This window comes from Vulpes lagopus, chromosome 18 (assembly GCF_018345385.1).
Source record: "Vulpes lagopus strain Blue_001 chromosome 18, ASM1834538v1, whole genome shotgun sequence".
Lineage (NCBI taxonomy): Eukaryota > Metazoa > Chordata > Mammalia > Carnivora > Canidae > Vulpes > Vulpes lagopus.
In genome coordinates, this window is record NC_054841.1 from 35,557,310 (window position 1) to 35,579,750 (window position 22,441).

The 22,441-nt window shown below is 41.7% G+C and overlaps 1 protein-coding gene across 6 annotated transcripts in view; it reads left to right on the plus strand.

The window, feature by feature from the left end:
• The window catches only part of ANKEF1 (ankyrin repeat and EF-hand domain containing 1), a 56,455-nt gene that overhangs the window by 23,328 nt on the left and 10,686 nt on the right, over nt 1-22,441 (plus strand). For 4 of the 6 annotated variants that reach the window (XM_041733507.1, XM_041733509.1, XM_041733511.1 and 1 more), the window contains one exon: nt 199-1,498. In XM_041733507.1, coding sequence (XP_041589441.1) covers nt 199-357 — 159 coding nt within the window. In that variant the 3' untranslated portion in view covers nt 358-1,498. Of the gene's footprint in view, nt 1-198; nt 1,499-5,332; nt 5,696-22,441 lie in introns of those variants that run through there. The other 2 variants (XR_005984470.1, XM_041733508.1) reach the window with 2 other exon arrangements.

The following is a 22,441-nucleotide window of genomic DNA, read 5'->3' on the forward strand; positions in this document are numbered from 1 at the left end:
AGTCATCCAACTAGTCACCATCAGAAATAGTGATGCCCATATAACCACTTGATGTCACATAAGAGGAAAACATAAGTTATATTGTTTTAGAAGTAAATTTGACAGTTTTAAATTAACCATACTGGACATTGTCTGGATACTGGCATGTTTGCTGGCTCTCCTACTCATGTCTGCTCTGAATATGGTGGTTTATTTAAGACCTGGAGTCCTGAAGCCACAACAGCAGAGCTGATCAGGAAAAGGGAGTTGCTGCGAGAGAGGTTCAGTTATGAGGTGGACTTTGAAGACTTCATGATGCCCTTTCAGAAGAACATCACAGAAAAAGCTAAAGCCATAGAAGCCACCTTCAAGACCTAAATCACAGCAGTTGCTTCTTGGGATCAACGTTTTGAGGCCCGGGGACCAGACTTGAGAGAAAGTTGGTATTTCCATCAAAGCCAAAGCAATCGGCAAATTAAGAATTTGTAACCAAATATTTGTTTTTGCTCTAACAACTATAAATATTCTGAGCTGTCTAGAGAATGTGTATTCTATTTTGCAATGAATTACATACAATTCTGGACAAACCCACTCATCTTCTTTAAGGATGTCATGGAATAAATGGCATTTTGTTCATAAACATAGCATTATTGTCAAAAAATTTACAGGATGTACATCATTATGTTTGATAAAGATATAATTCTAGTGGAAATTGATGAAAAAAATTTAATAGTAGAGAAGAAAAGTAGTTGTAATACATTAGGGAAGGAGTTTGTTTTTTACACAACAACACATGTACTAGATACTGGGATGTACTAGACACCTGGAGTCAAAGAAACTTTAGCACCTCTGGTAGATGCTGTCAGCATTCTCCCCCTTTCTCCTCAGCTTTGGGTTTGAAGCAGGCCTGACTTCCAAATGCTGGAAGGCTGCCTCTGACACTTAAACTTTGTACAGTAGGACCCAAGTTCCTGAGAATAGGAGCCTCCTGGAGGAAGCAGCTCTCAACCAGTGAGTGGACAGATGCTGTGTATTAACTCCCCAGCAACCTACTGCTCTGGTTGGATTGTTTGGAAGTGCTTGTTCCTAGAGGTTCCCCTGAGAGGTTAAGATCACATTGTCCACCCTGGTAGTTTGATAATATTCCCTTCCCATCGGCTGCCTTCCCTCCCCCATCCTCCTACATTTCTCTCATACCTTCAGGTCTTTATCTGAAGATCACCTCTGAAATACATATACCTAAACCCTTGTATCAAGGTTCCTTCTGGAAGAACCCAAACTAAGATAACAGCTACAGTACTAGTTATAATTCTGAGTCCCCCTAGCAAATATTGCAAAAGTGCATTCCCTTATCTTCTGTTTACTATAAAATAAGCATTTCCCCAGAAAGAAGGGATGTGCCCCTAGGGTCTCGTGCAATTGAGAAACAGTTTTAAATGGTATTCATACACTAGCTGAAACTTCGAGCAAAATCTCCAGATGCCAAATAATGTATATATGATAAAGAATGACCAGACACCATATGTGGCTTTTTCTCAAGGCAAGTGCCTGGGGGAGGGCGGGCAAGGGATAAAGAGGGCAGGATTTAAAAGACTCACCATGAAACTTTACAGTTATCCATTGGGACCTGGACCAGGGGCCTTATACCTGGAAAAGAGATATGTCAGGATTCTACAAGAGAAATAGAACCAGTAGTGTAGATAGATAGGTAATAGATGATAGATGATAGATAGATAGATAGATAGATAGATAGATAGATAGATAATAGATAGGATTTATTGCAAGGAGCTGACTTACATGATTGTGAGGACTGGTAGAGCAGGCCATCAGGAAGTCCAGGCTGGAAACTCTTAGTTGAAAGCTGTCCCTGCAGTTCATAAGTGAAATCTCTTCTTCTTCAGGGAAACCTCAGTTGGGCTCTTAAAGCCTTTCAACTGAGAGGATCAGTCTCACCCAGATTATGGAGGATAATATCCTTTAGTTAAGTCCACTAATTGTAGATGTTAATTGCATCTGCACAGCTCCTTCATAGCAATACCTACAATTAGTGTTTGGCTGAATAACTGAGAACTATAATGTAGCCAAATTGAGACATAAAACTAACCATCGCTGGAGGTGGACTACTGAGTAAAAAGCTAGGTGGGGCATAACCCACGGTAGGAAATGCAGTAAGTGCTGGGCAAGAGCTTCAAAAATACCCGCAAAAGCCCCATTGACAGAAAGAGTTCATTTTAGTACATTGCCTTCCCATAGAGCATCAACTCTAGGTTACAACCCTGTCAGCCATATATGACAAAAGCCCTTTACTTTATCCCCTCCATCACTTTCCACCTGTGGAAGAACCTTTAATGGAGCTAGCGAGTGGGGTGGGGATGGGGGGAGGCTGGATGAGTGAGAGAGAAGCTAACCAGGTCACCTTCCCTTGAGGCAGGCTGAAGTTGGAGTTCCTTACAAGTTTTGTAGTATGGAGCCTGGAGGTTCGCTATTAGAACTAAACTTTGTTTTATGAGTTTTGTATGTAGATGCTTATTCTTAATCATTTTAAAGTTTTGAGTTAACATCAAATGTACAGAAAAGATGCAAGAATTTTACAAAGAATTCCTCTATATTCTTCGCCCAGATTACCTACATGTTAATCGCATGGCTTACCTCTTTGTTTCTCTCCATATATGTGTGTGTGTGTGATTTTTTTCTGAACTACTTGAGTGTCAGTTAAAGATAAGTTGTCCCTTACCTTAAAGACATCAGTACATATCTCCAAAAAACAAAGATTCTTTTACAAAGTCATATTATACCTGTCAAAATTAGGAAATTAATATTTGAATTAATTAGTCTATAGGCCTTGTTCATATTTTGCTATTTGTCCCAAAAATATCCTTTATAGCAAAAGAAAATCCCAGATCATGGGCTACATTTAGTTGTCCCATCTATCTCTTTAACTTGAAACAGTTCCTCAATCTTTTTTTTTTATGACATTGATACATTAGAAGAATATATGTCAGTTATTTTGTAAAATGTCCTTCAATTTTGATGTCTTATATTTCCTCAAGATAGTTTCAAGTGATACATTTTAGGCAGGATACCACAGATGTGAGATTATGCCCTTCTCAGTATTGTATCAGGAGGCATGCGATGTTGATATCTGATGTGAAGTTTGTGAACTTTAATCTCTTGGTCAAAGTGGTATCCATCTGGTAAAGTGGTATTTCTTTATTGTAAAATTATTTTTTCCTTTGCACTTAGTATCTTATGAATAGAACCTATAAAACTATATAGACATTCTGTTACCCCCATAATTTTCACCTAGTTTTAACATTCATGATTTTTGCCTAAAAGTAGTTATTATGGTGATAGCTGTCATGATTTTCTAGTTTCATCATTCGTTCTACATTTCTTAGTTGGCTCTCTACTTTGGGACAGAGCTATTTCTTCTTCCCCGTTAACTCATATATTTAAATCAGTATGGACCCATGTATTCCTTTTTTTTTTTTAGAATAAATGAGTTATCAGCCTTTATTAACATTATTTTGATGCTCAAATTTTCCCTGATTTGGCTAGTGGAAGCCCCTTCAAGGCAGCTCCTGAGAACAAGACAGATTGTTTCCACAAATAATTAGGGGACATTTTATTTCTTAAATATGGTGAGAAATGCCTTTACCCATGGTTTTATTCAGGAACAAGTTGGTATTGCAGACTTTCAAAGGGTCTAACTTTCTGCTGTAACCCTAGTGAATACAACACTTCCTCAGTGCTAGTTGCATATAGTGGTCTTCTGTGATCACCTTCAGCCCTTTACAAATGTACACTGAGAGGAAGTATTAATGTCAAGTTCTTTCATTATCTTTCCCAAATATGTTTATATTCATTTAAATGGCTCAACAACATGTCTGAATGGAAATTGTTTGAGAGAACATTCAAGTGTCCAAGTTTATTTCATGTTTAACACTAAACCCAAACAGATCAAAGCCAGAGTTCTTTGATGGCCCTATAATGCCATCAGTACTAATCAAAGAGTGGTCCATGGACCAGCAACATCACCTGAGGGCTTGGTCCCACCCCCAAAAATTATAGTACAGAACGCTATGTAAGCTTAAAAAATATTTTGTAAAGGAAATTTTATTGGCATAAAAACAGCATGTCAAAGAAATTTAAAAAAAAAACAGTATAGGGGCACTGGGGGTGGCTCAGTCAGTTAGGCATCTGGGTTCGGTTCAGGTCATGATCCCAGGGTCCTGGGATTGAGCCCCAAGTCAGGCTCTGTGCTCAGTGGGGAGTCTGCTTCTCTCTCTCCTTCCTCCTTAACCCCTCTCCCCATTTGTGCACTCACGTGCTCCAATAAATAAAATCTTTTAAAAAACAGTATAAATGGTATGTATAGTAATCTCAGACGTGTAAATATGCAACACTCAAATAGTAGTTTTTCTGGGCTTTAGAATTCTGAATGGACTTTTATTGTCTTAATTTATATTTTTATCCTTTTTAACAATGAGTGTGTATTACTTTTCAATTAACAACAAAATTATTTCTTGGGAAAACAAAACAAGTTCCTCCAGAAGTCCAGAATGCCAAGGTAATTTTATTAGTATTTGCCCGTTTTATTCCTTTATGTATATTGACTCAGTTATGATTCACTCAGAAGGAGACACTGAGCCAGGAATTCAGGAGCAGATGATTTGTTGATAAAATGCAACTGAGGAAACCAGTTGGGGTGCAAAGGTAAACAAAACAGAGAAGTTAAAGAAGCCAGTTAAGGATGAGTTTACTGGTGAAGCCCCAGCTTCATTTTAACCATGGGGAGCTATAGAGAACAGGCAAAAAGGACTGAGCTTTTAGATTCCTACATCTGTTAATAACCAGCCTTGGGAGTACTGGTAAGGCTACTGGTAAGGCTATTCCAGTGCTCAACAGCAATTCAATGAGTTGAATTGTGGGTCATGTGGGAACTGCTGGTTAGGAAGCATGCAGAAGCTGAGGGTGGGTACAGTATGGGAAAAGAGACACCAACAGTGATGCAGAAATGTAGATGTAGATGCTTAAGTTTAGAAGGAAATACTCTCTTCTATGCTTGTTCTTATCTTTAAATTGACACTGTGTAAATTGGTTAGGAATGTGGCTTTTGTAGTCAGCAGACTTGGATTTGAATCCTCACTCTACCATTTACTAGCTGCATATACATGGATCAAGTTACAAATGGTCTTTGAATCCCAAGGTCATCCTCTATGAAGTAGGGATAATAATCTGCCCCTCAACAAACCGCCATGAGACTCAAATGAAGTTACACGTGTAAGGTTTCTACTTTTGTGTCTACACAGTCAGTGCTCAATAAATGACTTGTTTTTTTACCTTCTTCCAGTCTCTAGGGGCAAGGTAAACCAAAAGAAGTCACAGGGATGAAGATCCAGACCTAGAGAATCAGAAGAGTAAAGGTTTGTTGAAGCAGAATAACCTTCAGACTGTCAGTTGAAATGATTTAAACACATAGACATTTTCTTCATCTAGTTTCTAATAGAGAAACATTGGGTGAATGAACATTGTCCATTTGCTATGAAAATAGTTACTAATTCCAGCCATACTAATTCTAGTGGCCCAAACATTGACTTTTTTTTTTGTTTCTAGAGCCAAACCAACTTCTTCTAGAATCAAAATAGGTTATTAAAATGGAGTTTTAGTTTGAGCTCCGTAGAAATAGAGCTTGAGATAGAAACTCTTGTGTAAATGCTTTATTGCAGGAGTGCTCCTAGCGGGGACTGGGCCTGAGAGATGCCAGGATAAAGCAGGGAGAGGACATTAGGAAAAGAAAGTCAGAGTCTGTCTGACTCCACAGGGAGCCATGGAGGATGAATTGTACCACAGGGGTTGCCCTGCCCAAGGGAAGGAGGCTGGCTATTGTGTCTACCCTGCATCAGTCATTGGCCGGCCTCCTGGGGGACAGAAACCTCACAGAGACAAGCTGGCTAAGGTCAGCCAAAGGCAGTCCTTTAGAGGAGGTAGCTCTGAGCTGCCAGCCACAGCCATAGAGCAAAGGGTGTGCCAGCTGATAAGGGCAATCTGGTAGCATCTGTTACAAGGGACACATTTATGGGTGCAAAGTTGGGGTGTAAAGTTTTTGATGGTGACTTCTTGAGGTTCATTTTGTATGACAAGCTCTTTTAAAAAAAAATGTAACTTTTACAAACTTTCAAACTTGTTGAAATCATTCCCATAGGATAAAGAATGAGTAAGTACAGCAACGAGAACCAGTTCAGCGGCTATGTAAAAGGAGAAAATAATTTGTTTCTTCAAGCTTGAGTTGAGCATTATCAATCATTGAAAATTATAACCATGAGAGACAGAGGATGCTCAGAATAAGGTCATGTCTAATTGGTACAAGTGAATCACTCCTAGTGCAGTTAATTTAGCAATTTTTATTGAATTCACAGTTTAGCATATTCCTTATGTAGCCATGAAAGTGCCCAAGAGAACCACTCAGGCTGTAGTTTGTTTTTGAGGAAGGTGATATAACAAGAAAGAAAGTGAAGAATTTAGATGCTTTCTACATGCAGTTATAAGTTTGAAGTAAATAGTCATCTGAACTGTGTTATTATTTTCCAAATATTTGGATCCTGGGGGGAATTTATAAATGAAGGCAGATGAGGCATCTGTGCACATCAAATAAGCTCATGCTAACATTCTTAGATCTTTAGGTAATTGTTACTACATCATGAATTTTATCTGGGCAAAGAAGAACTGAATATTCTGTTAATAGTCTGGAACTCACTGGAGAATTTTTTTATACCGGATAAATAGTTGAGTATTATGTGATGCATATGTGTGTGTGTGTGTGTGTGTGTGTGTGTGTGTGTGTGTATTCAGGATTAATAATGATGGCCTTTCCCTTTTATCTTCAATAATAAGACTTTGAAGAACTAATACATAAAAGATGATTTGATTTCCATAGGTTTAGTGACTTTTTTATAAGATGATTTGACATATCCATGTATGTCTTTAAACCTGGGATGATATTATGTTCTTTGTTGTTGAGGCATGGAAGCTCCAACATGATGCTCCTCTCTTAAGGAAGTTGGAAATAAGAAAAATAAGAATTCCCTCACAAAAATTAAGTAATGAAATTAAGACAGAAAGAATGTAATGAGCAATAGAAAAAGTATTCCTGACAAGTTTAAATGGATCCCAAGCTAAAGCAACATATTGCACAACTAAAGAAAGAAGAGTGTCAGCCAGAAGGAGGATTGGTCAGAATAGAATTATCATGACATGACCACAGCCAGGCAGACTATGTGTCTCCAGATTCTGCCCTCCATGGGAGAGCTCTGTTCTCTGTAAAATGTGCATTTTTGTTGTAGATCTCGACTTTTCAAGACTGCACCACTAGAATTTTGAATCAACCAGCAACACTTTCTCTGCACACAATTTGGTCATATTCATTCAGCATATATTTATTGAGCACTGATATTGACAATCCTGGAGCTGTTCTTGCTTTCCCCACGTGGTCTATCAGGGAGAGATGCCCAGGTTTCTGCATCACCTGGCTTCCAGATGGATTTAGGCAAAGGCAGACACTCATAAAAGATTGGAAAAGAAAGGAATAAGAGAAATTTCTCTGTTTGCCTTGGGTAGCTCCCATGCAATAGATGTATCTGTCTCCCTGTGGCACTAGCTCCCCCCTCACCACCCCACCATGGTTCCAGGTCCCACCAGGTGAAACTGGTTCCTGGGTTCTGGTGGTATCACCACCTCCTCCTGTCCCCCCAGCTTGGGGATGCCAGCTTGTTAATATCTGGACTGCCTTCTTGTGTCCTAGTAGCTACCCAACTTCTATCAACTGCACCACCAAATCCTTACATTAACTTCCCCTCCGATAGTACTCAAAGTGGTTTTCTGTTTCCCTGGTTGAATCCTGACTCGCCACATATCAAACATGTGAGGAGAAAATAAAATGCAAAATCAGGCATAGCTCCTGCCTTGTAGAGCTTACAGTCTGGTAGCAGAGACATGTTTTAATAGAATAACCACAAAATACATATTTGATAATCACACAAGTTTGGATAATTATCATAAGACAAGATTCCACAGCATATACTCATGTAAGGTTTTCTTTTTTCATTTAAATTCCAGTTAGTTAACATACAGTGTAATATTAGTTTTGGGTATACAATATAGTGATTCAACAATTCTCTACATTACTCAGTGTTCACCACTATAAGTGTACTCTTAATGCCAGTCACCTCTTTCACCCATCCACCCATCCCCCTCCCCTCTGATAACCATCAGTTTGTTCTCTATAATTGAGTCTGTTTCTTGGTTTGATTTTCTTTTTCCCCCCTTTGCTCATTTGTTTTGTTTCTTAAATTCCACATGAGTGAAATCATATGGTATTTGTCTTTCTCTGGCTATCTTATTTTGCTTAGCATAATACTCTCTAGATCTACCCATGTCATTGCAAATGGCAAGATTTCATTTTTTAATGGCTAATATCCCATTGTTGATATATGTCACAACTTTATCTATTCATTAATCTATGGATACTTGGGCCATTTCCATATTTGGCTATTGTAGATAATGCTGCTATAAACTTTGAGATACAGGTATCCCTTTGAATTAGTATTTTTTTATTCTTTGAGGGAATACCTGGTACTGTGACTGCTGGATCATAGGGTAGTTCTGTTTTTAACTTTTTGAGGATCTTCCATATAGTTTCCCAGAGTGGCTGCACCAGTTTGCATTCCCATCAACAGTTCAAGAGGGTTCCCCTTTCTCTACATCCTCACCAATGCTGATGGTAGGTTTTAATACAGGTAAAGGGTATGATAATAGCAAGACAGAGCATAGGCAATAATATATGGCTTTAAGATTCCAGGCATACCACCCCTCCACCCCCAGGGCCTTTCTTAGTTACTTAGGATAGGATACACTTCATCTTCAGATTATATACTATCAATATAACTGGGCCCAGGGGCGCCTGGGAGGCTCAATCAGTTAAAGCATCTGCCTTAAGCTCAGGTTATGATCTTGGGATCCTGCATTAGGATCCCTGCTCAACAGGAAGTCTGCTCCCTCTGCTTCTGCCACTCACTCCCACTTGTACTCTCTCTCTCTCTCTCTCTCTCAAATACATAAAATCTTAAAAAAAAAAAAAAAAAAGAAAAAGAACCATGGGCCCAGATACATGTTTGTTGAAGGGTCTTTTGTACCACTAGGCATATGAAAATGCAGGAAGACTGTATGACCTGTTAAAAACAGATGCAAACTATCAATCTATACATCCTAGAAAGTCTAGTTAAATTAATACAGGTTGCTTCCAGAGGAATTTTGAATTTTAAACCATACATTATAAAGTCCTAGATGTCATGTTTTCTCATTATCAGAGGCATCCCAGGAGATCAGCATAGTGCTAGCCTTGTATAGCTGCAAGGTACCCTATCCTGAGACAATGTAGAAACTCACTACAACATCAGATTACTTCACACCAATGAAATGGCATTTTAGCTGAGATCTGAAGGATGGGGAATTAAGTTGGCCCTGATGGAAGAGAAGAGTCTGATGGAACGAATAGCATTTTGCAGGGCAGACTTGTTCCAAGAGATGAAAGGAAGGCAGTCTAATGAGAACAGAAAGAGAAACTGGGTGGAGAAAGAGGCCCAAACCAGATCCATTGAAAACCCAACCAGGGTTTTTACTGACCTGATTGGGAAAGACTACCTCTTCACTTGAGATTCTGACAGGTTGTGAGCCTGGTGCCGTGGGTGGACCTCTGTGCCGTGGTACATGCACATTCTGTCTGAGATTGGAGCTCATGTAAATTTAAGTAGAGCTGAAGGAGCAGGGGAACTGGAGAGTGATTGCCCCCAAGCCCAGGAAGGAGACACACTTCAAGTGTTATGTGCAGTCTCTCTGGGTCTACCCCTGGAGGTCCTAAGCTTCATGGGCCATCACTTTCTCTTTTGATTAAGTTGGTTTGTGTTATGGGCCCTAGTACAAAAGGGCTGCCCTTCAAGCATTTTGAAAAGTGCCAGCGACTGTGGTGTTACTAAAATCAAGGAAATTCCTAGGGTAAGGGGAGAATCAGCAGAATTAAATAGGAATCAAATACTTACCCAAATCCATATGGTTGCTTTATAAATCCCTGAAGGGATTTTCCTGCCATATCAAAAATGTAAGGTAATATACACTTAAATTATTTTAAAATTAGTCTTGGTAAGCAACTGAAAATCATGCATGTACTACTTCCTTAGTGCCTGGTCCCCTGTAGAGAGGTTTATTCTTATGCTATTCCATCCCTGTTACACTACCGAGTTCCTGCATCTGTTTCTTGGTGTTTCCCTGTTTCTTTCTACTGGACTATATTAGCCCTCCCCTCTGCCACTCCTAACACAGCTATGTATGTGTCTGAAACAAGTCTTCTAAATCAGTGCCCTCTGGTCAAGGGCTCCCCTTACTCCACCATGCTTCTATTTGAGTCTCAACTCTACCCCAGGCTCCAATATGCGTAGAAATTGTCAATCATTCTGAAAAAATGAAGGAATTGCACATTAGCAGTGCGCAAGGGGTTTCAAAAACCCCTTTACAAATGACTTTGCAAGAGTGTTTCCTTTTTTTTTTTTTTTTTTTTTTTAAGAGTGTTTCCTTTTTGGGAATGCCTAGGTGGCTCAGTGGTTGAGAGGCTGCCTTTTGCCCAGGGTATAACCCCGGGGTCCTGGAATCAAATCCCACAATGAACTCCCTGCATGGAGCCTGCTACTCCCTCCGCCTATGTCTCTGCCTCTCTCTATGTGTCTCTTATGAATAAATAAATAAAATCTTTATATATTAAAAAAAGAGTGTTTCTTTTTTGGAGGGTAGGGTGGGAGGCAGAACTGGTAGGATAAAAACACTTCCTAGACCACACATCAGCAGATAAATGTGTTCTGCAGCATGAAAGTTACTCGTATAGTGCCAATTTCTAAATGTGCCACGTGTTTTATGATGCAAATGTGAGCACCTCGCCTTGGGCTTTTCCTCATTTGATATGTGTGAGTAGGAATGCACAAAAAAACAAGAACAGATGATATTCTCTAAGCCATTTGGTGAGAAGTGTCTGACAAAAAAATATATAAAATGTACTTATCTATTCAAATGCGGTAATTGGTTTGGGGCTTTTCTAGATCACCTTTTCTACTTATAGAAATCATTTTGAATAGAGCAGAATGTTCTTAAATCTTTTCTGCACCATTTTTAAAAATCAATAGTCCAAAAAGGTTAATCCTTTTCAGGCTTTAGAGGAAAAAGTATTACCAGAATAAAGAGAGAATAGTTTTCATTTTTATCTAAACTTCTCTGTTTGTGTCTGGTTTTCCCAGCTCTATTTTCTCACCTCTAGCATTGGAATTGATGGCAAAGCTTAAGAGAAACACAAATTGAAACTTGAGCGAGAGTTCAAGTGGAATCCTCACTTAAAGACTATAAGTCATTCGTTCATTCGTTGCTTGCAGTAAATATTAAGGATCTTCTAGTTTCCTGTCAGCATTCTAGGCACCTAGTGTAGAATCTGAAAAAAGCTCACTCACTGCTCCCTTGGCACCTGCTGCCATGATGGGTAAAGACAGTAAGTAAACACAAAGTATCATTATGAATTGTGATGAATGTAACTGGGTGAAGTTTTAGATTGGGAGGCCCAGAGGTCTTCTCTGAGAAAGTATCTAAGACCTAAAGAATGAGCGGCAGCTGCCAGAATGAGAGGAGAGTGAGGGAGACAAACTGTACACAAGAAATCACCTCAAAGTCTCTGAAGTGAGGGATCCCTGGGTGGCGCAGCGGTTTGGCGCCTGCCTTTGGCCCAGGGCGCGATCCTGGAGACCCTGGATCGAATCCCACATCGGGCTCCCGGTGCCTGGAGCCTGCTTCTCCCTCTGCCTGTGTCTCTGCCTCTCTCTCTATCTCTCTGTGACTACCATAAGTAAATAAAAATAAAAATAAAAAGTCTCTGAAGTGAGAGAGAGCCTGGCTTGGTAAGGAGCACGCTCCAAGGAAGACCAGAATGGCCTTGAACAAAGACAGTGGTGGAGGGGAGAGAGTGGAGGATGAGGTTGAAAGAGAAGCTAGAATCAGATGTTGAGGACTTGCAGAGAAGAGTAAGGAGTGTGACTTTCTAAGTTCAATATAATGGCATTTAAAGGGTGCAAGCAGACAGATGACATGATCCAATTCTCTCTATTAAAAGGTCATTGTGGGGGGGAAAACATCATTATGGCTGCTTTATAGAAAACGCTGAAATGACAAAGTTAGAAGTGATCAGTCAGGGTATTTTAATATTATTGGTGAGAAATGATTGTAGCACAGCTTAGAGTATTGGCAGTTGTGTTAGCCAGTCTCCAAATCAGTCCCCACGATCCACTTCCTCCCAGTTTTCACGTGCTGGTGTGGTTCCTTAGAACATTAAACAGAGTTAATCTGGGTAACCAATAAGACCATACAAAAATGATGGTGTGTGACTACTAAAAATCAGCCAAAAGAAACACTGCAGGCTCCTGTTTGCTCTCTTATGGATTACTCACTTTGTTTTTTTTTTTTTTTGTTTTTTTTTTTTTTTTCAAAGAAATTTTTTTTTTTATTGGTGTTTAATTTACCAACATACAGAAAAACACCCAGTGCTCATCCCGTCAAGTGTCCACCTCAGTGCCCGTCACCCATTCCCCTCCAACACCCGCCCTCCTCCCCTTCCACCACCCCTAGTTCGTTTCCCCGAGTTAGGAGTCTTTATGTTCTGTCTCCCTTCCTGATATTTCCCAACATTTCTTTTCCCTTCCTTTATATTCCCTTTCACTATTATTCATATTCCCCAAATGAATGAGAACATACACTGTTTGTCCTTCTCCGATTGACTTATTTCACTCAGCATAATACCCTCCAGTTCCATCCACGTTGAAGCAAATGGTGGGTATTTCTCGTTTCTAATTGCTGAGTAATATTCCATTGTATACATAAACCACATCTTCTTTATCCATTCATCTTTCGATGGACACCGAGGCTCCTTCCACAGTTTGGCTATTGTGGCCATTGCTGATAGAAACATCGGGGTGCAGGTGTCCCGACGTTTCATTGCATCTGAATCTTTGGGGTAAATCCCCAGCAGTGCAATTGCTGGGTCGTAGGGCAGGTCTATTTTTAACTCTTTGAGGAACCTCCACACAGTTTTCCAGAGTGGCTGCACCAGTTCACATTCCCACCAACAGTGTAAGAGGGTTCCCTTTTCTCCGCATCCTCTCCAACATTTGTTGTTTCCTGCCTTGTTAATTTTCCCCATTCTCACTGGTGTGAGGTGGTATCTCATTGTGGTTTTGATTTGTATTTCCCTGATGGCAAGTGATGCAGAGCATTTTCTCATGTGCATGTTGGCCATGTCCATGTCTTCCTCTGTGAGATTTCTCTTCATGTCTTTTGCCCATTTCATGATTGGATTGTTTGTTTCTTTGGTGTTGAGTTTAATAAGTTCTTTATAGATTTTGGAAACTAGCCCTTTATCTGATATGTCATTTGCAAATATCTTCTCCCATTCTGTAGGTTGTCTTTTAGTTTTGTTGACTGTATCCTTTGCTGTGCAAAAGCTTCTTATCTTGATGAAGTCCCAATAGTTCATTTTTGCTTTTGTTTCTTTTGCCTTCGTGGATGTATCTTGCAAGAAGTTACTGTGGCCAAGTTCAAAAAGGGTGTTGCCTGTGTTCTCCTCTAGGATTTTGATGGAATCTTGTCTCACATTTAGATCTCTCATCCATTTTGAGTTTATCTTTGTGTATGGTGAAAGAGAGTGGTCCAGTTTCATTCTTCTGCATGTGGATGTCCAATTTTCCCAGCACCATTTATTGAAGAGACTGTCTTTCTTCCAATGGATAGTCTTTCCTCCTTTATCGAATATTAGATGGCCGTACACTTCAGGGTCCACTTCTGGGTTCTCTATTCTGTTCCATTGATCTATGTGTCTGTTTTTGTGCCAGTACCACACTGTCTTGATGACCACAGCTTTGTAATACAACCTGAAATCTGGCATTGTGATGCCCCCAGCTAAGGTTTTCTTTTTTAAAATTCCCCTGGCTATTCGGGGTCTTTTCTGATTCCACACAAATCTTAAAATAATTTGTTCTAACTCTCTGAAGAAAGTCCATGGTATTTTGATAGGGATTGCATTAAACGTATAAATTGCCCTGGGTAACATTGACATTTTTACAATATTAATTCTGCCAATCCATGAGCATGGAATATTTTTCCATCTCTTTGTGTCTTCCTCAATTTCTTTCAGAAGTGTTCTATAGTTTTTAGGGTATAGATCTTTTACGTCTTTGGTTAGGTTGATTCCTAGGTATCTTATGCTTTTGGGTGCAATTGTAAATGGGATTGACTCCTTAATTTCTCTTTCTTCAGTCTCATTGTTAGTGTATAGAAATGCCATTGATTTCTGGGCATTGATTTTGTATCCTGCCACGCTACCAAATTGCTGTATGAGTTCTAGCAATCTGGGGGTGGAGGCTTTTGGGTTTTCTATGTAGAGTATCATGTCATCGGCGAAGAGGGAGAGTTTGACTTCTTCTTTGCCAATTTGAATGCCTTTAATGTCTTTTTGTTGTCTGATTGCTGAGGCGAGGACTTCCAGAACTATGTTGAACAGCAGTGGTGAGAGTGGACATCCCTGTCTTGTTCCTGATCTTAGGGGAAAGGCTCCCAGTGCTTCCCCATTGAGAATGATATTTGCTGTGGGCTTTTCGTAGATGGCTTTTAAGATGTCGAGGAAAGTTCCCTCTATCCCAACACTCTGAAGGGTTTTGATCAGGAATGGATGCTGTATTTTGTCAAATGCTTTCTCTGCATCTAATGAGAGGATCATATGGTTCTTGGTTTTTCTCTTGCTGATATGATGAATCACATTGATGGTTTTACGAGTGTTGAACCAGCCTTGTGTCCCAGGGATAAATCCTACTTGGTCATGGTGAATAATTTTCTTAATGTGTTGTTGGATCCTATTGGCTAGTATCTTGTTGAGAATTTTTGCATCCATGTTCATCAGGGATATTGGTCTGTAATTCTCCTTTTTGGTGGGGTCTTTGTCTGGTTTCGGAATTAAGGTGATGCTGGCCTCATAGAACGAATTTGGAAGTACTCCATCTCTTTCTATCTTTCCAAACAGCTTTAGTAGAATAGGTATGATTTCTTCTTTAAACGTTTGATAGAATTCCCCTGGGAAGCCATCTGGCCCTGGACTCTTGTGTCTTGGGAGGTTTTTGATGACTGCTTCAATTTCCTCCCTGGTTATTGGCCTGTTCAGGTTTTCTATTTCTTCCTGCTCCAGTTTTGGTAGTTTGTGGCTTTCCAGGAATGCGTCCATTTCTTCTAGATTTCCTAATTTATTGGCATACAGCTGTTCATAATATGTTTTTAAAATCGTTTGTATTTCCTTGGTGTTGGTAGTGATGTCCCCTTTCTCATTCATGATTTTATTAATTTGAGTCTTCTCTCTCTTCTTTTTAATAAGGTTGGCTAATGGTTTATCTATCTTATTAATTCTTTCAAAGAACCAACTCCTGGTTCTGTTGATCTGTTCCACAGTTCTTTTGGTCTCGATATCATTGAGTTCTGCTCGAATTTTAATTAACTCTCTTCTTCTGCTGGGGGTGGGGTCTATTTGTTGCTTTTTCTCTAGTTCCTTTATGTGTAAGGTGAGCTTTTGAATTTGAGATCTTTCCAGTTTTTGAATGTATGCTTGTATTGCGATGTATTTCCCCCTCAGGACTGCTTTTGCTGCATCCCAAAGATTTTGAACGGTTGTATCTTCATTTTCATTAGTTTCCATGAATCTTTTTAATTCTTCCTTAATTTCCTGGTTGACCTTTTCATCTTTTAGCAGGATGGTCCTTAACCTCCACGTGTTTGTGGTCCTTCCATATTTCTTGTTGTGATTAAGTTCTAATTTCAAGGCATTATGGTCTGAGAATATACAGGGGACTATCCCGATCTTTTGGTATCGGTTCAGACCCGATTTGTGACCCAGTATGTGGTCTATTCTGGAGAAAGTTCCATGTGCACTTGAGAAGAATGTGTATTCAGTTGAGTTTGGATGTAAAGTTCTGTAGATATCTGTGAAATCCATCTGGTCCAGTGTATCATTTAAAGCTCTCGTTTCTTTGGAGATATTGTGCTTAGAAGACCTATCCAGGGTAGAAAGAGCTAGATTGAAGTCACCAAGTATAAGTGTATTATTATCAAGGTATTTCTTGAGTTTGGTTATTAATTGGTTTAAATATTTGGCAGCTCCCACATTCGGGGCATATATATTGAGGAGTGTTAAGTCCTCTTGTTGGATAGATCCTTTGAGTATGAGATAGTGTCCCTCTTCATCTCTCACTATAGTCTTCGGGGTAAATTTTAATTTATCTGATATAAGGATGGCAACCCCTGCTTTCTTTTGAGGACCATTTGAATGGTAAATGGTTCTCCAACCTTTTATTTTCAGGTTGTAGGTGTCCTTCTGTCTAAAATGAGTCTCTTGTAGACAGCAAATAGATGGGTCCTGCTTTTTTATCCAGTCTGAAACCCTGCGCCTTTTGATGGGGTCATTAAGCCCGTTCACATTCAGAGTTACTATTGATAGATATGAGTTTAGTGTCATCATATCTATTCAGTCCTTGTTTTTGTGAATTGTTCCACTGAACTTCTTCTTAAAGGGGAATTTTAAGAGTCCCCCTTAAAATTTCTTGCAGAGCTGGTTTGGAGGTTACATATTCTTTCAGTTCCTGCCTGTCTTGGAAGCTCTTTATCTCTCCTTCCATTTTGAATGAAAGCCTTGCGGGGTAAAGTATTCTTGGTTGCATGTTCTTTTCATTTAGGACCCTGAATATATCCTGCCAGCCCTTTCTGGCCTGCCAGGTCTCTGTGGAGAGGTCTGCTGTTACCCTAATATTCCTCCCCATAAAAGTCAGGGACTTTTTTTCTCTTGCTGCTTTAAGGATCTTCTCCTTATCTTTGGAATTTGCAAGCTTCACTATTAAATGTCGAGGTGTTGAACGGTTTTTGTTGATTTTAGGGGGGGATCTCTCTATTTCCTGGATCTGAATGCCTGTTTCCCTTCCCAGATTCGGAAAGTTTTCAGCTAGGATTTGTTCAAATACATATTCTGGCCCTCTGTCCCTTTCCGCGCCCTCGGGAACCCCAATTAAACGTAGGTTTTTCTTCCTCAGGCTATCATTTATTTCCCTTAATCTATCCTCATGGTCTTTTAATTGCCTGTCTCTTTTTTCCTCAGTTTCCCTCTTTGCCATCAACTTGTCTTCTATGTCACTCACTCGTTCTTCCACCTCGTCAAGCCTAGTCGTTAGGACTTCTAGCTTGGATTGCATCTCATTTAATTGATTTTTAATTTCTGCCTGATTAGATCTAAATTCTGCAGTCATGAAGTCTCTTGAGTCCTTTATGGTTTTTTCTAGAGCCACCAGTAGCTGTAAAATAGTGCTTCTGAATTGGCTTTCTGACATTGAATTGTAATCCATATTTTGTAACTCTGTGGGAGAGTGGGCTGTTTCTGATTCTTTTTTTTGAGGGGTTTTCCTTCTAGTCATTTTGCTCAGTGCAGAGTGGCCAAAAACAAGTTGTATTGGGAAAAGGAGAAAAAGAGAGAGAAGGAAAGAAAAGAGAAAAAGAAAAAAGAGAAAGAAGAAAAAAATAGGGGAAAAAGAGAAGAAAAAGAAAGAAAAAGAAAGAAAGGAGAAAAAAGAAAAAAGGGGGGGTGGGGGAAGCAATCAGAAATCAAGAAGAAAGAGAGAAAAAAAAAGCACAAAACAAAACAAAACAAAACAAAAACAAAAAAAAAACAAAAACAAAAACAAAAAAACAAAAAACAAAAAAAACCACGGGGGAGTATCTTCCGATTCTGTGTAGTTTAAGTCCCTTGACTTCCCTTGGAACTGGTCCGTCTCGCTGGTCTTCTGGGGGAGGGGCCTGCTGTGCTGATTCTCAGGTGTTGGCACTTGGGGGAGCTGCTCTGCCCCTGCCTGGTGCAGGGCTCGGTGGGGGTTGTTGACCCCGTGAGGCCCCGGGAGGAAGCCACAGTGGCGGGGGCAGCTCTGGGACCCTGGATCCAGCCCCCGCAGTAGCTCCGGGGCTCTCCTTCTGCAGGGCCTGGGGGCTCCGGGGCGGGGCCGCTGATCTGCTCAGTTCCAGGCAGGAGCGTCCTTGCTGTCCTGGGCCCTCCCGGCCTCTGCCTGTCCCGGGGGAGGCCGGATCCTGGGCTGTGTCCCGGCGCCCTGTGCTCCGGGGCCTGCGCTGTTGGATTCGCGCTCCCGGCGGTGCAGCCCCCTCCGCGGAGCCGCCGCCCGAGCCTCTCCGAGCTGTTCCCGGAGCCGCGCAGCCCCCTCCGCGCGGAGCTTCTTCCTCTGCGCGAGCCGCCGCCGCTGAGCTGTTCCCGGAGCCGCGCAGCCCCCTCCGCGGAGCCGCCGCCCGAGCCCCTCCGAGCTGTTCCCGGAGCCGCGCAGCCCCCTCCGCGCGGAGCTTCTTCCTCCGCCCGAGCCGCCGCCGCTGAGCTGTTCCCGGAGCCCCGCAGCCCCCTCCGCGGAGCCGCCGCCCGAGCCCCTCCGAGCTGTTCCCGGAGCCGCGCAGCCCCCTCCGCGGAGCTTCTTCCTCCGCCCGAGCCGCCGCCGCTGAGCTGTTCCCGGAGCCCCGCAGCCCCCTCCGCGGAGCCGCCGCCCGAGCCCCTCCGAGCTGCTCCGGGTCCCGCCGAGCGCTGCAGCCCTTAGGGAGCTCGGCGCACTCTCCGGGGCGCAGTTCCTCTGTTACTGTCCCAGGGAGCCCGAGGGCGTCCCCGCCTTTCTGGGGATCCTGCTCCAATTCCCGGGGAGCCCCTTTCCGCGGGGAAGGTCGGTGCAGCTCCTGCTCCTCCGGGACGGGGCTCTCCTGTCCTGGGGACACTCGCCCCGGCCTCAGCCCGGCTCCTCGCGGGGCCCCTCCCCCTTGGAGGCCTTTTGTGTCTTTATTTCTTTTTCCCCGTCTTCCTACCTTGATAGAAGCGCGAACTCTTCTCACTGTAGCGTTCCAGCTGGTCTCTCTTTAAATCTCAGGCCGAATTCGTAGGTTTTCAGGATGATTGGATGGTTTTCTAGGTAATTTGCTGAGGACAGGTGACCTGGGGACCCTACTCCTCCGCCATCTTGCCCCTCCCCCCGGATTACTCACTTTGGAGGTATCTAACCTCTATGTCCTGAGAACACTCAAGCAGCCCTGTGGAGAGTTCCATGTGGGAAGGAACTGAAGCTTCCCACCACCTACTGGCACAAACCCTCCAGCCATGTGAGTGTGCCACATTGGAAGCCAATCTTCCAGTGCTAGTCAAGCTTTCAGAAGACTGCCTCCCTGGCCAATATCTCATGTTGGTCTCATGAGAGACCCCTAGCCAGAATCATCCAGGTAAGCCATTCCTTTATTCTTGACCAATAGAAGCTGTATGCAATATAAAACATTCATGGTTTTAAGGCACTAGGTTTTAGGGCAACAAGATGCGACAAGAAATGCCTAAAGCAGTTATGGAGGCATAGAGAAGAGGGTGGCTTTGAAGTGTGTTTGGAGGTAGACAAGATGGGATATGACTAAGGCCTGGATTTGTGGGTAAGGTCTGAGGAGTGACAGCACTGAAATCACCTCCCAGATTTCTGGCTTATACAACTGGAGATATTGCATTGCATAGGAGAGCAAAGAAGGCATCAAAAAGCACATATCTGAGATCAAGGGTCCTGTTTGGGAAGTGTTATGTTTAGTGACATCATAAAATAGAGAAATTGGAAGAAAAGAAGAACACAGGAGAGTGTGGAGTCATGGAAGCCAAGGTAACTGGTTCCCATGAAGGAAGAGCCAATTTTTAAAAGTTGCTATGAAGTTTAGTACAATATTGACTAAAAGTAACTAGTAGTTCCTGACTTTGGCTGCATTTTGGAATCAGCGAGAGAACATTTAAAGACAAAACAAAACAAAACATACCTGTCCTCTACCCAGAAAGCCTCTGCTTTAATTGGGCTTGGGTAGGGACAGGGTGTCTGAATTTTAAAAGCTTTTCACAACCACCATTAAGTACAAAGTTGAGAACCAGTGATCTGGGGACCCCTGGGTGGCTCAGCAGTTTAGTGCCTGCCTTTGGCCCGGGGCGTGGTCCTGGAGTCCCGGGATTGGGCCCCACGTCGGGCTTCCAGTATGGAGCCTTCTTCTCCCTCTGCCTATGTCTCTGCCTCTCTCTCTCTTTCTATCACGAATAAATAAGTAAAATCTTTAAAAAAGAGAGAACCAGTGATCTAACATATTTGGCAATGTGGCTGTACTAATGAGCTTCGGCAAAATTGTGGGCCAGACACCAAATTGGTAGGTGCAGTAATCAAATCTATTACAGTTCATCTTTCTTTGTTGTTTTCACAGAGCACTGTTATAGTTCTCCAATGTACAGTTGTCTAGGAAGTTGAACTTCGTAGTAGTAACCTTGTCTCAGAATACTTTTTAACTATTTCTTACGTCAGTGATTCTCAACAGAGGCTACAATTAAAGCCACCTGAGAAGCTTTGTAAACTATCCATGGCCCTATCCCAGGCCAATCAAATCAGATCCCAAGGGTGGGGAAAAGGGCAAGGGGATTTTCTGAAAACACCTGGGGTATTCTTGTGCAGCCTAGGTGGAGATCACTTCCTGGAGATTATGTAGAAGCAATGTGAATGTGTTTTTGCTTGGTGCTGCACCATCTACAGCAGGTGCTGAAAGTCACAAGTTGTCAAATGCTAAAAGGGAAATGACAGAACTTTCATTGGCTAAGCCCTCCCTCAACAGGAAGGCAAAATTTGTATAGACTTCTCAATGCTTTACTGATAATTTCCTCCCTTCTAACACCTACTTAATAAGAGGTGAAATGCCATGGAGGAGAGGGGCTGAAATCGGAGGGAAAGTAGGACATGTGCCCTGGAGGAGGACAGATGTTTTTTGAACAATGCATTGCACAACCCTATGCCAGGACCACAGGGTACTATATGAACTGTGCTCCTATGCTCCTGTGCAAGCAACAGCCCTGTCTGTAAGTCATCTTAATGAAAAACACACATCACGGAAGCAAATTGGATGGATAGTATGGACTCTTCTGAGGGTTATTTGGCTTTATCTTGCTAACAACATCTTCCAAGTCTTTGCAAGTCACATTGCTCCTGATAGTCAATAAATTACCCAAGAACTCCATGGGCCAGAACATTAGCATAAGGAATTCAGCTCTGGTTTAAAAAAAAAAAAAAGTCACGGGGATCCCTGGATAGCTCAGCGGTTTAGCGCCTGCCTTCGGCCCAGGGCGTGGTCCTGAAGTCCTGGGATGGAGTCCCACATCAGGCTTCCTGCGTGGAGCCTGCTTCTCTCTGCCTGTGTCTCTGCCTCTCAGTCTGTGTGTCTCTCATGAATAAATAAAATCTTAAAAAAAAGTCACTATTTTTAGTCTCCAGCTTTTGAGGCAGGCAGCTGGAAGTATAGCTAAGGGATTTCAGAGTTCACAAAAGTGAGACCAGTGAGATACCTTAATCTCTGTTCTACTTCTAATATATCTATGTCTTTCTAGATGGCATAGAATGGGTAGGCTTGGAATTCACACTTAATTCCTTAATAGCATCTCAGCCCTTTCACTTACTAGCTATATGACTTGGCAAACTGACCTCTCGCAGATTGTTTCCTCGTGTGTAAACTAGTGACATTCACTCACTGTAGTAGTGGCTAGTACTATTCACCAATATTTCCTGACTGTCCCCACACACTGTAGGACTGTACTTCCTGTCCTGCCCTCTTATGGTTGGGTGGTTCCGGACAACTAGTGGTGAACAATGAGTTGTGAGCATAAGTGATGTTTGTCATGGCCAGGCTGCAATTTGAGTCGGAGGCTTGAGAGTCTTTAAGCTCCACTTCCCTTTGCTGCTGGCTCTTCTGTCAGCCCAGGACACACAGAGCAAGGTCCAGAACTGCCTGTCAATGGACATGACAGAAAGAGGTTCTGTCATTGTAGGTTATAAGCAGCTAAGATTACAAGGTGTTGACTACTCTAATAGACTTTCTTCATAGAATTGTGTTGAGGACACAGTGGGACAATAAATATTACCCAGCCCATTATGAAGTACTAAGTACATCCATGTTTCCATTGCTCAATCATTGCTGGCCTTCCGTGTCTAAGTATTAGCATTTGTGTAGCTCTAAGGATAGCATTCTCAGGCCTCGGATTAGAGGACACTTTAGAAGTGTCTACTCTGACATTTAATCATTCATGAAAATTATTGATGAGTTTGTAAATCATATTTTCAATTCATTATCAATAATAATATAGTTGATTGATAATTGATAATATTCAAGAACTTTAAGACAACTCATAATGGCTAAAAACTAATATCTAATCTCCTTTTCAATAAATAACCATAATCAACTGATTTTTACTCCACTCTCACCAAATGCAATT